We start from the raw sequence: 14,818 nt of genomic DNA, 5'->3' as shown, positions 1-14,818 counted from the left end.
AGAGCCCCTGACGGTAACTTTCCATTAGAACCATAATACCACCTCTGGCTGTCCCAGCAAGTGTCAGAGAAAGATATGCTTCCTTCCCATTGCCTATCCCATTTCCACTCAAATCCCCCCAGACCTCCAGGAATCATGCTCAGGAAGGTGCAGGGAACCCTGATACCAAAGCAACTGATCCTTTCCTACCGCACACACATTGGAAGGAGCTCCCCTCTGAGCACTGATCCCAAGGATATGTCCTGACTCCTTATTTCTTTTGAGAAATAAATGAGCAGGCTCCTGAGAGAGTGCTCAGCTAGAGCACCCAGCCAATCAGCACCTATTGCACAATGACAAACTCCAAGCTCAATTTAAACGAAAGAAAAAATAGTGAAGAAGGTCACTGAGTGAGACTGGGGATGGATTTTGATAGAGTACAGGAGAACGTTTTGCTCAGGTTTCAATAGAAGTAATCAGACCTCATGCTTCATGGCCCCAGGTCATCAGTCAGGAAGGAATCCCCTACCCACACAACAGTGCATAGCTATTGAGGTGCATTATGGGCAGATTTCACCTTAGTCTTAATCAGGTGTTGGCTACTCCTAGGATGTGAAGAGAGCATAATTGAAGGCACAATACTTGTATCTACCTAGATGTGAGTGGGAGCAGTTTCCTGTACGAACGAACACACACACACACACACACACACACACACACCAACCAATCCCACTTGTGTATGTTCACAATCCTGCTTACATGAGTTGGAAGCTCTTGAGCCTCGTGACCAGCAGCTCATACTCAATATCAAACAGCGCCATGGAAGCCACATCTACAAATATGATCTGCTCAGAGGGTCCCATCTCAGGCGTGGGTTCTGAAGGGCAGAGTGTACGGCTCACTTCCTGGTAGTTGTAGGTCCTCTGGTAACTAGAACAGCCAAAAGGGAAAAAAAAGCCAACAGCCACCAAATAAAATGGAACAGAAAATCGCCCTCCTTCTATTCTAGCAGAGTTATTTAGACAGACCCTGGATGACCAGCAGTGGCTTCAGAACCTCAGGCTTTGCAAGGCCACTTCCCTGGAACTCCACTGAGTTTTCCCTGACACTGCAGTGCCTTAGAGCCTGCCTCAGCAAGGAAAATTGAATGGGGATTAGCATTTGGAAGCTTAACCCCAGATTGCTACCAGTCAGTTGGAAACTAGTTTGGTGGTGGAGGCATGCCTGCCTACCAATTGTGTGCTGCAGCATCATGTGTTTGAGGTGTGCTGGAGATCTCTGGTTAGGAACAATTACAGTCCCTGAGTTGTGCAAATGCTAGTAATGGGATGCATGTACCAGTTATAGGCCCCTCCTCTCAGTTTTATCAACTGGATGCTCTGCAGGACTTGGTGGATCACAGAGGCAGGTTCACCAACCATTGCAGAAATGTTCCCTCCTGCAACTGTAGTGACTTATTCTGGGTGTCCCAGCCCACCATCTGCTCCCTGGGCTCATGAAGCCAGATACAGGAAAATCTTGACAAGAGCCAAGAACTATTTAACCACACCCCTCCAAGTAGCTGTAAAACAGGTGTCGTGTGTGAATGTCACAGATTGAAATGCCTGAGAACATAGCTTGATGCTTTTGAGAAGCGTCTCCCCTGTATTTCTCAGCATGTCCTATTTTGCACAGCATTCGAGGGATGAGGGAGAGAAGAGCGTGTACTGGTGAATAAGAAGAGGAAGTGTAGAGGTTGTCTGCCAATTGTGAGTAGCCCATAACATGGCCAGTTGGCAGTGCTGCCAACCAGAGAGCCAGGGGCCAGGATGCTCTGCACATACACTTTGGAAATAGGGCACTGCTAAATTGAATCAATCTATTCAATTTACCTTGCTAAGGGGAAATGTCAGTCATTTTGACCAAGAGAAATTCACAAGTTGGATGCCAGCAATTGTGAGACCATGGGAAATTTAAACAAGCCACTGCATCAAGTATTACCATATTTACAGTAAAATGGTGAGATTTAGCAACTGGGAAAGGAGGGATAACACTCCTGTTACAAACTGCAAAGAGAATCTCTGTCACTTACAGGCCTCGAAAAATCAGAGGGACTTGCCATGACAGGACCCCCTTCTGCTGGCGAACTACAAACAGGATGGGATACTGCAGGTCTTCAGAGTCACTCTTCACATACACCCGCACTGCATCCACCTGTGGGGAGACAGATGGAAAGGCAAGTATTAGTGGAAACTACACAACATGGTGGTGGTGGTGAGGCACACTTAAGAACACTTTCATAGCAGATTTGACAAACACAAAGAAGGTACCAATGCGAGATTTCTAAAGATAGCTACAGCACTTGACCCAAGGTTTAAGAATCTGAAGTGCCGTCAGATGCGGAAGTGGGCCAGTACGGGTAGGTATGGCATACTGGTAAGAAGTGGCCACCAGTACTGGCTCGTATGCAGCCAATGTTAAAGTGTTGCCACAGCAGCACTTATGTCACTGCCTCTTTTGCCCCCCATCAGCGGCCCTGCTGCTGCCAATGGGGGGCAAAAGGGGCAGCTGCTCCAGGGCCCAGCGCTCCCAGTCACCATGGCAGCGGCTGGAGCCCTGGGCCCTTTAAATCGCCACCAAAGCCCCGGGTGCCGTGGGCTGGGCACCGCGGAAGGGCTGGCTGGGGGAAGCTGACTCCCCAGCCCCGCCTCTTCTGCCCAAGACCCCGCTCCTTCCGGGGGCCCGGAGCCGGCCCCCATACCGGTAAGTCTTTTATGTTACTTTCACCCCTGAATGCTGTCCAAAATCTGAGAGGGACGAGGTGTGGAGCATGCTTTCAGAAGTCTTAACAGAGCAACACTCAGATGTGGAAACTACAGAACCCGAACCACCAAAAAAGAAAAATCAATCTTCTGCTGGTGGCATCTGACTCAGATGATGAAAATGAACATGCGTCGATCTGCTCTGCTTTGGCTCGTTATCAAGCAGAACCCATCGTCAGCCTTGGATGCATGTCCTCTGGAATGGTGGTTGAAGCATGAAGGGACATATGAATCTTTAGCGCATCTGGCACGTAAATATCTTGCAACCCCTGCTACCACAGTGCCATATGAACACCTGTTCTCATTTTCAGATGACATTGTAAACAGGGAAGTAGACAGCATTATCTCCTGCAAATTTTAACCAAACTTGTTTGTCTGAGTGATTGGCTGAAGTGGACTTGCAGGCTCTAAAGTTTTACATTGTTTTATTTTTGAATGCAGTAATTTTTGTACATAATTCTACATTTGTAAGTTCAACTTTCATGATAAAGAGATTGCACTACAGTACTTGCATTAGGTGAATTGAAAAATACTATTTCTTATTATTTTACAGTACAAATATTTGTAATAAAAAATAAATATAAAGTGAGCATTGTACACTTGGTATTCTGTGTTGTAATTGAAATCAATATATTTGAAAATGCAGAAAACATCCAAAATATTTAAATAAATGGTATTCTATTGTTGTTTAACAGCACAATTAATCGTGCAATTAATTTTTTTAATTGCTTGACAGCCCTAATATGAATTACACCCAGGTACTTAGCAAACCATCTGAAAATTGTTTGCGGATTGTAGTTTTCCAATAAATTGATTGGTTTTGTTTTTATAGAAGGTTATGCTGAATTACCTAATATTGGTACTAAAATTAGTAGCAGAAAGTTTTTAATGAAATCAGTAAAAAATTGTCTGTTATAAATATTGAGATTTATAGATCTATACAACAAATATTATATATAGATGCCAAAAACCTGTGTTATTTTACCAGGATATTTCTGTGAAAGTTAGTGCTATTTTGTTTTATGTTCTCACAGGAAAAGAAGAGGGGATATATAATTTTTTACATCATGAGTAAGTAAAAGTATCCCTCTTTTCATCAATGAAAAAATGTTTGATTAATTTTGTTAGGGTAATACAAAGTTTATCCAGACTATATATAAAGTATATTTACAAATGTTTATTCCGATTTAATTTTTGCTACGAAACAATTAATTGCTGGGATTTTTCTTTTGCTGTACTATAAAAATACAATGTCTTATGCATAGGATATGTGATTTATAAGTCTATATAAGATTTTTTACATAGCATACTACCTAGAATAAAATATTATCTTACGTGATCCAAACCCGCCGAGCCGAAAATCCCACTCTTTTTTCTAAGCAGACATCTCTCTTTGCATTCAATTCTCTGTCCTCTGTCTCCTCCAGGACCACTAATTAATCTTGAGTAAATACCTCAGACACACAGAGTGACAACAAGCTATAGGCGCGAAGAGAAAGAAATAATTTACCAGAAAAAAAAAAAAAGACTGGTAATCTCTAGACAGGCATTGAGAAAGTGAGAAAAACTAGTCTATATTCAAGCAAATATATTGAATATTATAGGCTTTAATAGCCTATAAACCATATATGCACATAGTTTGAAATAACTTGCTCAGCAAGTACTCCGAATATTTTGATATATATATGCATATCTTCCTTCATTTCTTTCAAACCCTTCTATTTATCCTTTCATCAGCACTCTCTGATATTTACTGTGAAGGTTCTTGAAACTGATGGAGGGAAGCCAACACAAATTTATCCTCCTCAAAATCCACTCGACCCAAGTCCATAAGACGATCACCTGAAAAGTCAATCATGTGAAGCATGGATAGCGCCTGACGCAGAAAGCGCCCTATGTACAGATCAAAAGAAGAAAGAACACACTAACATACGAGTCTGAGCTTGGCAGGATTGCTGCATGACACCGGCATCTCCGACCTCACACTTTCCCCCAATTTTATCGGCAGTGAGACTATTTATTTATTTATTTGAATAAGTTATGAAGGCACGGTCAGAATTTTGCCAGTAGCTGGCCACCAAAATGCTGCCTCAGGAGACTGATAGCAGACTTACTCATAGAAATACTAATTTTACCAGTGCAATTATCGTTTATCTCAGCCCTGGCCTCCTACCGGTCAATAATGAACAATTAGTGAAGGGTTAGGGTAGGATAAGAGTATTGGTATAGCCAGATGCATATATTTGTGTCATATTTGAATGAAAATATTGAGAAAGAGAGAGAGAATGAGAATCTTCTTTTTCCCATATCTCCTTTATCTATCAACCGATTTTGATAAAACTAAAAAAGAAAAAAAACTGACTTCATTTCAAGAGGCCCCTCATATTGCAAGGCCCTAAACTGTAGCTTAGTTAGTTTATACCTTAATCCAGCAGTGCATACAGCTATTTGCCAGGCCAACTCAGCTGAGCCTCTCACGGGGCTCTGGGGAGGTCAGTTTTCAGATAGCGAAGCCAAGCACAAAGGTTTGGTCTAAATGTAACAAGATGCAGTGTGGGTAAGGGTTGATTCTACTATATGGAGGGACTGGAATTCTATTGCTGGCTCTACCACTGATGACCTTGTGAAACCTCTGTTGTCCTTATTTGTCCCATAGGTATAGGGGGTGATTGATACTTGCTTCTCCTCTGTCAAAGGGTATTTTTTTCAAAAGAAGGTGTCAGCATAGCCTACAGCTTGAATGAGTGGTATGTCTTCCATTGTCATGGCTGGATAATGTAGGAGGATGAGAGACTACTGTTGCTGACAAGTAAAGAAATTACTACTTTAGCTCCAGGGGCTGAGGTGAGTTCTGTAGTATAGAAGGCACTGGATTCAAACCTTGCTTTGAGAAGCAAGCAAGCAGCATTTTGCCTGGCCCCACTGTATTCCAGCTCATGTTTGCTGGGAACCCGGTGCAAAAGTTCTTCTGAGAAGCTGCATGGAGTGCTGACACAAGTTAGTGGCTTCCTTTTGCAAGTCATCAGGAACGTTAGGCAATAGTGATCGAAGCTTTTGAAACAACAATTAAAATATGTAGCAAGCACGGCCTGTTCCAACGTGGCTAAATCCTAAGGGATTTTCACCAGGACCACAACAGGCCCCTCAGCCACACTTCATCTTTCTATCCCTAAGAGCTAGACCTGTAAAAAGTGCCACCCCGCCCCATAATGGCAATAGCGTTCCCAATAGCAGGGCACTGAAGGACATGGAGACTGAGATAATGGCCTGCACTGTAGCAAAAGTCTTTACAGATCATGCCCAAAACAAAGGTTTACAACTGCATGTAAATGGTGGTGTGCAAGTTAAAGCGTAATTATACTTGAGAAGACTGTTGGCACATTTATTCTTGCTTAATGACTCCAAGATCATGTGGGTTCAGTTTACATCAACACATTTTCTCACAGCCTGCGATCTAGAAGTCAAGCTAGGCACTTTCCGCCATATCCCTCATCACTGGTAAAAAAGATTCTACAGGATTGTCAACCCCTCAGCCTTCAAAATCATAAGTTAAACCTCAAAAAGTCATGAGATTTTAAATAATGATAAATGCTGGACCCTTTTTCTTTGCTTTCTGCTTTCAGAGACTGAGGGACTTTCCAGTAACATTTTCAAGCTGGTATCTGCAGCTATGAAGGCTAAAAACAAACCTTCATTTAAAAAAAAAAAATTAAAGCATGTAACTATGCTTTATCTATCCCATATTACCTCAACTCTAGGACCTGAGGCTTTAAAGCAAAACACCAAATAATGAGAGACTGGCAATGAAATGGTGACAGATGGCAACACTGCCAGAGCCATAAGCTGAGTGTTTGATACATGAGACAGAGTAGACTTGAGCGCCTTCCCCTGTAGTTGAATTGACTCTGCAAGGCTGCACCATGGATATTGATCAACCCCCTGTGTAAGAAGCTGCCTTTTGTTTGTGTGTGTTTGCTATACATTTATAGTGGACAGCAGGTGAGGCAGGGAGTAAGGAAGACAGCGTGAGTACAGTAAGGGAACGTTGAAACTAAGAAATAGGATACGCAGTTGCCATTCAGGGTCTGAATCTCATTGTTGCTGCTATAGCAACACATATGGCCAGGCCACTCCTTATTTTATAGAGCAAACATGCTGCCAGTCTCTTTGCAACAGGAAGTTACCAGCAAGATCCTACACCAAAGCAAAAAAGGGAATGCTGCTTCATCTGGCTGCTGGGTCCTGATCTACAGTAAATCTGTTATTCCAGGTGACCCAGAAAACAGTGCTGTTCAGAATCCATTTTCCTCCCCCAGTGGCCCATCTCCAGCATGCAAATTCAATTAACTCTGAGCAGCAAGGTAACAAGTCATAAAAGAAGGGAAACTGCAGTCTGCTGTGAGCGTGGGGCCCTGGCAGCCTGCAGGAGACAAGCTGCTCTAGAGAGGCTAGATATTCCCATGCCAGATACCGGTTTCCTCATGTTGCCATGACAACAAGAACTATTTTATTATGTTACAGACAAGACAGGGGAGTGATAGAAACTCATCCATTTAAGTCTTCTACCTTAAGGATGATACAAAGGGGTCAAGAAGCTTTAGAAAAACCCTCTTCTGGGGCATTTTTACGTATTGTATGTGTGTGCGTGTAGGATACAGACTGGGACTGCTTTGGGGACCCACCATAGCAGCTTCTGCAGAATGTATATTGTTATTTAAAATAAAAGGAATCCAGTTTGTAGCACTGCTGGCAACAAAAAATTCCCAATGCAACTCCAGAGGCTGCCTGCCCAAATCCACAGGGAGACAGACAGACAGACAGACAGACACACACACACACACACACCAATGATAACTAATTTGCCACTGATCTTAATGGAGAAAATGTGTATCTTCTCTGAGAGCATGGGTGGGGTTTGTGATTGTGTAGATGGAGCTTGACTCATTGCCACTCTTCTCTAGTCAGACATCCCAAACACACCGGTCCTCCCCATCCAGTGCTGGGTCATACGTATCCAACATAGGCCGAGATACATGTAGTTATGTCATGTCAGAAATCAGCGACCATGCATGCATGTAACGTGCAAACCAAGTCAAGTACAGAAATAATCAGAAATAATTCTACCCTATTGCTACTCCTAAGTGGCTCTACCACATTTTTCCCCCATTGCTAGCGATCTCAGCTGAGAGGCTAAAGGATAGAAGGGATAGTGTTGCTGAGCTCTCTTTATATGCATGGATGTGGTCCCTACAGGTCACGCACATTGGCGAGGAAGCATGTGTATTTGCATAGGAAAGCTTGCTGTTACTCCTGCCTGTGCAACTGAATAGAGACATTCAAATGAATAAAATAAGAATGGAATAGAATTAATCTCATAGTATCTTTTGTCATTTGACAAATCACTGTACCCTTACCGGCTCCGCACCTATACCCAACATAGAATGAATTCTGTAAACATTCTCAGCTCAGCCAAGGGGCACTGCAAAATGGGGCAGAGGAAAGAGAAGTAAGCCTAGAACAGGGTGGGGGAGAGAAAAGAGAGGGTGATTATACACAGAAAATTTACACCTGACGTTTCCTGTACATGCTGCACCTAAACAAAAGGCTGGAAGATTTTGGAAATCCTAGTCTCAAATTCTCTCCTCTTCTCTCTCTAGATCCATTTGACAGGTTTCCCCCAGTGTGCCACCTGGAACTGGGGTACCACTGAGCCCCTTGACCCACCAGCCTGGGCTCCCTCTCACACTGTACTGCTGTGACAAGCTACAAAGCTCTCCAACCTGCACTTTCACCAGCCTTCATACAGATAGGGCCACACCCACCTGCAGTTACATGCAGGCTCTCTGACCAGCCCCTGCATAGAATGGCTACAGCCAAGGCAACTCCCAGCTCCCCATGCATGCATCCCCTCTGGAGTATAAACCCAAAATTATACTGTCTTGCACTGCACAGGGAACTGTACGGCATAAACTCATAAAGTTCAGCCCCTTCTTCCATGTGGAGAGGAATATGCAACAGCCTTTGACCCTGAGCTATGATTCCCATACACTTCACTCCAACTTACTGGTTTAGATAAAGCAAAAACAACTTTATTAACTACAAAAAAAGATAGATAGATTTTAACTGACAAGTGATAGCAAACAGATCAAAGCAGATTACCTAGCAAAACAAACAAACAAAAAAAACCCCACTAACTAAGCATAATATACTAAATAGATTGGATATGCATTAGCAGATTCTCACTCTAAGAGAAGATACAAGCTGGCTGCAGATTCTTAAAGGGGCAAGCTACACTTGCTTTACAGCTTGGAATCCCCAGGTGTTTCATTCACAGACTAGAAATGCCGTTAGCTTGGGTCTAGCATTTCCCCCAGTTCAGTCTTTGTTCCTCAAGTGTTTCCAGGAGTCTTCTTGTATGGGGAGTGAAGAACCACAGATGATGTAACTCCCTGCCTTATATAGCTTTTGCATATGGCAGGAACACTTTGTTTCAAAACTTTGGTTCCCAGACCAGTCTGTGGAAAAATACTAACATTCCAAGATGGAGTCTAGAGATATGTGGTCTGATCACAGATCCTTGTCGTGTCATAGCAGCCATCACTCACAGGCGGTTTGTAGTATTCTCAGGAAGGCTCCCCATGTGGGAGATAAGCTTCTCTTAAGGCCTATTGTTTTTCCCTAATGGCCCATTGCCCTGGATAGGTCCTTCCCCACCCACTATCTAGTTTGAAAGTATCTTGTCTAGTGGGTGTTCCCCCAGTATAACTACATTTGAAATACAGGTGCATATTCAATATTCATAACTTCAGATGCAAAAATAATACATGCATACAAATAGGATAATCCTATTCAGCAAGTCATAACTTTGCCAATGACACCTCACATGACTGATCTTGCATAAAATGCATCATAATTATGCTATAACCATACCAGAATATCACTATGGAAAATATGGGGTGCAGTGTCACACCATCTACACTAGAGAACCAAACCATTGCAAGGTTAAATGTTCAAGCTAAGTGATTCCAGCATCCTTTGTTCCTCTTGGGGAATCAAGGCACAAGTACCCAGCCAGTCTGACTCATGAAAGGCACCAGCCTCTGCTTGAGCCAAAGCCAATCAGAAGAAGGACTTACAGAAAGCAATGAAAAGGCAGTGAGAGACGCACCTAAACCCCTTGGACAAGGGTGACAGGATTAAGGAAACTCCCCTAGCCTCATCTGCATCAAAGGTGGGACAGGGAGGCATCTCTATTAGCACACAGAATGGAGAACAGAGATTCCAAGACAAAAACCCCACTGAACTCTGGGACCTGAAAAGTGGGGAAGCACTGCATGATGGGGGATCTCTGCTCCAGATGTTAATGAGCCCATGCCTGCACACACCCAGCTCAGTAGTTATCAGACCAATTCTAGTAATAAATCCTTTATTGGTAACCAAAATACCGAAGCTACTTAATTGCATTGTGAGCTCCCTTGAAGAAACACTGCCCATATCCAGGAATAAATCAGTTCCTATTGTCTAGCCTGAACAAAACTTTGGTATACTCCCTTGAGTCATCAGTTTACCCACAAACAAAATCTAGGTGTTTTCCCTTGAACCGTTGTTCTTTCCCTACAAAAACCCCTATCCATGCTCAAGCAAGTGCTCTGATGCCTGAATCTAAAATCTGCACCAGTTCTATTGGGACTTCATCTTCTCCTGACTAATTATGCTGGGGGCTCTGCCTGTCTCCAGCACTCTGGACCCTGAGCTACCACCAACACCTAGGAACACCGATCGATTCAAGCTTCACAGAGTGGTGAGAACCCAGCTCTTTCTGTAGGTGTGGCCTTCTGACCCTGACTTATGTGATCAGCTATAGTTTTCTAAACCTGACTTTAATAATCAAATTTAAGTTAAATTTAATATTATAACTGTTTTGTTTGTTTGGCTCCCCTTGTATGGTTATTACTTGGCAATAAATAACTTTCATGGTTACGCTGGTTGCTTCTCTCTCTCTCTCTCTCTCTCTCCCTCCCCCCGCCATGGGTGTTTTTGGCTTCCCCATTTGCTGTAAAGCAACACTCCTCATACCTAAGCTAAAGATCCCTGCAGCACCCAAAAATCCTGTAGGGTTTGCTCATCAAGTGGGTTACTACCAGAACAACTGTAACGTGAAAGTGGGGATAGGCATGTGCTGAATCTGGGGCATATGAGGGTGGCAGCTTGGAAGTGCTGCTCGACCCAGCCTGCTGAGTCCAGGGACATATAAGGGGTCAGCTTCGGAGTGCTGATTAATAGAGCGCGTCTGAGAGGATTCTGTGTGTGTGTGTGCGCACGCGCGTGCGTGTGAGTGTGCGTGTGTGAGAGAGAGATTCTGGGGTTAGAAGAACCCACCCCTGGGGAACCTAGGTCCTGCAAAATAGCTCCATTGGGAGGGAACTTGCTGAAGGGAGAAGTAGAGCTCTGTATGAGAACACAAGTGACACAAGCAGTACATTGATAGAATTACAGAACCCCCTCCACAGAAGAGTAACCCTAATAAATGAGTGTACCCCAAAGTAACAGGCATCTGGTTACAGAGGGTACACGTGAACCATTAACCAACACAATTAATGGAAACTGACATAGGCTGGACACACACACAGCACCTTCTCTGACTTTCTTCTGACAACCTTTGGTGTGTCAGTCCAGGCACAGCTCCCGGGAACAGGGGCACTGTATGTGCATATTACTGGCCAATCCACTCTTGCACTAGTATAACCTATGATAGGTAAACGCTATTTATCGAGGAATAGCGAACGCCTTCTTACAATTAGTTTCCATGCGATTTCTGGATTCCAGGACAAATTCATTTTGGTTAATCCCAATTCAGATAATTTGTATACATATAATGTATATGTATAAAAGCCTAGATAGTTGCATCTTACAGATTAAATACTGTATTTCTCTTTAAAAAAAAAAAAAAAAAATCAAGAATTGCATAATTCAGCTCTCCAAAGATGGACATTGCCAAAAGTTGCCTGTGACTATAACCCTACCTCCTTATGTGCACACATTACCATTCAGTCAAATTACATGATCACAATATATTTTTCCACTGATTTTTTAATTAATATTGTGATCATGAAAACAATGGTGCATTGTCTTCCAAATCTCAAAAGACTGCTGAACATTTGAAAATTCCCTTGACTTCAAGTGAAGTTGCACATAGATCACAGAATCATAGAAGATTAGGGTTGGAAAAGGCCTCAGGAGGTCATCTAGTCCAACCCCCTGCTCAAAGAAGGACCAACACCAACTAAATCATCCCAGCCCGGGCTTTGTCAAGCCGGGCCTTAAAAACCTCTAAGGATGCAGAGTCCACCACCTCCCTAGGTAACCCATTCCAGTGCTTCACCACCCTCCTAGTGAAACACTGTTTCCTAATATCCAACCTGGACCTTCCCCACTGCAACCTGAGACCACTGCTCCTTGTTCAGTCATCTGCCACCACTGAGAACAGCTGAGCTCCATCTTCTTTAGAACGCCCCCTTCAGGTAGTTGAAGGCTGCTATCAAATCCCCCTTACTCTTCTCTTCTGCAGACTAAATAAGACCAGTTCCTGCAGCCTCTCCTCCTAAGTCATGTGCCCCAGTCCCCTAATCATTTTTGTTGCCCTCCGCCGGACTATCTCCAATTTTTCCACATCCTTTCTGCAGTGGAGGGCCCAAAACTGGACGCAATACTCCAGATGTGGCCTCACCGGTGCCAAATAGAAGGGAATATCACTTCCCTCGATCTGCTGGCAGTGCTCCTACTAATGCAGACCAATATGGTGTCAACCTTCTTGGCAACAAGGGCATATTATTGACTCATATCCAGCTTCTTGTCCACTGTAATCCCCAGGTCCTTTTCTGCGGAACTGCTGCTTAGCCAGTCAGTCCCCAGCCTGTAGCAGTGCATGGGATTCTTCTGTCCTAAGTGCAGTACTCATCACTTGTCCTTGTTGAACCTCAGATTTCTTTTGGCCCACTTCTCCAATTTGTCTAGGTCAATCTGGATCCTATCCCTACCCTCCAGCATATCTACCTCTCCCCACAGCTTAGTGTCATGTGCGAACTTACTGAGGGTGCAATCTATCCCATCATCCAGATCATTAATGAAGATGTTGAACAAAACTGGCCCCAGGACCGACCCCTGGAGCACTCCGCTTGATACCAACTGCCAACGAGACATCGAGCCATTGATCACTACCCATTGAGCCTGACGATCTAGCCAGCTTTCTAGCCACCTTATAGTCCATTCATCCAGCCATACTTCTTTAACTTGCTGGCAAGAATACTGTGGGAGACCATATCAAAAGCTTTGCTAAAGTCAAGGAATATCACGTCCACCATTTACCCCATATCCACAGAGCCAGTTATCTCATCATAGAAGGCAATCAGGCTGGTCAGGAATAACTAGCCCTTGATGAATCCATTTTGACTGTTCCTGTTCATCTTCCTCTCCTCCAAGTGCTTCAAAATGGATTCCTTAAGGACCTGCTCCATGATTTTTCCAGGGACTGAGGTGAGGCTGACCAGTCTGTAGTTCCACAGATTCTCCTTCTTTCCTTTTTAAAAGTTGGGCACTATATTTGCCTTTTTCCAATCGTCCAGGATCTCCCCCCATTGCCACAAATTTTCAAAGATAACGGCCAATGGCTCTGCAATCACATCAGCCAACTTCCTCAGCACCCTCAAATGCATTAGATCCGTCCCCATGGACTTGTGCATGTCCAGCTTTTCTAAATAGTCCTTAGCCTGTTCTTTCACAACTTAGGGCTGCTCACCTCCTCCCCATACTGTGCTGCCCAGTGCAGCAGTCTGGGAGCTGACCTTATCTGTGAAGACCGACAGAAAAAAAAGCATGGAGTACTTTTTCCACATCTGTCACTAGGTTGCCTCCACCATTCAATAAGGGTGGCACACTTTCCCTGACCTTGTTGCTGCTAACATACCTGTAGCAACCCTTCTTGTTACCCTTCACATCTCTTGCTAGCTGCAACTCCGTTTGTGCTTTGGCCTACACCCCTGGATGCTCGAGCAATATTTTTGTACTCCTCCCGGTCATCTGTCCAAGTTTCCACTTCTTGAAAGCTTCCTTTTTGTGTTTAAGCTCAAAGATTTCTCTGTTAAGACAAGCTAGTCAACTACCATATTTGCTATTCTTTCTGCACGTAGGGATGGTTTGTTCCTGCACCCTCAATAAGGCTTCTTTAATATACAGCCAGCTCTCCTGGACTCCTTTCCCCCTCATGTTGTTCTCCCAGGGGATCCTGCCCATCAGTTCCCTGAGGGAGTCAAAGTCTGCTTTTCTGAAAACAGAATCTGGGTCTGTATTCTGGTCTGTATTCTGGTCTGGGTCTGTATTCTGCTGCTTTCCTTTCTTCCTTTTGTCAGGATCCTGACTTCAACCATCTCATGGTCACTGCTGTCTAGGTCGCCACCCACTTCTACTTCCCTTACCAATTCTTCCCTGTTTGTGAGCAGCAGGTCAAGAGGAGCACGACCCTTAGTTGGTTCCTCCAGCACTTGTACCAGGAAGCTGTCCCTAACACTCTACAAAAACTTCCTGGATTGTCTGTGCACTGCTGTATTGCTCTCCCAGCAGATGTCAGGATGATTGAAGTCCCCCATGAGAAACAGGGCCTGTGATCTGGAAATGTCTGTTAGCTGTCCAAAGAAAGCCTTGTCCTCATCCTCCTGGTCTGGTGGTTTCTAGAAGATGCCCCCCACAACATCACCCTTGTTGCTCTTGCCTCTCAACTTAACCCAAACATGCTCACCACATATTATATAAATCTAGTTCTGTAATACTTATTTTGCTAAATTTTCCTCAACACCTCAGGTACTGTGGGACAGATTCTCTTGGTGCAATCTTTGTGCCACTCAGCACAAAGAGGGCCAGATCCTCAGTCATAAATGGGCATTGGAGAATACCTGCTGGCAGCTGCCCCACTCTATCCCACTGTAAAGGGACATGCTGTGGGTGAATGGGGGCATAGCATGACAAAGCTCTCTCCCTACTGGCAT

General features: G+C 44.0%; 1 protein-coding gene across 6 annotated transcripts in view; it reads right to left on the bottom strand.

The window, feature by feature from the left end:
• The window catches only part of SIDT1 (SID1 transmembrane family member 1), an 86,364-nt gene that overhangs the window by 53,645 nt on the left and 17,901 nt on the right, over positions 1–14,818 (bottom strand). For all 6 annotated transcript variants that reach the window (XM_038399243.2, XM_043512897.1, XM_043512881.1 and 3 more), the window contains exons 2-3: positions 2,051–2,172; positions 739–909 (exon numbers count right to left, since the gene is read on the bottom strand). In XM_038399243.2, the coding sequence (XP_038255171.1) occupies positions 739–909; positions 2,051–2,172 (293 nt within the window). The remainder of the gene's footprint in view (positions 1–738; positions 910–2,050; positions 2,173–14,818) is intronic.

This window comes from Dermochelys coriacea, chromosome 1 (genome assembly GCF_009764565.3).
Source record: "Dermochelys coriacea isolate rDerCor1 chromosome 1, rDerCor1.pri.v4, whole genome shotgun sequence".
Classification (NCBI taxonomy): Eukaryota; Metazoa; Chordata; order Testudines; family Dermochelyidae; genus Dermochelys; species Dermochelys coriacea.
This window is presented reverse-complemented; position numbering and strand designations above follow the sequence as displayed.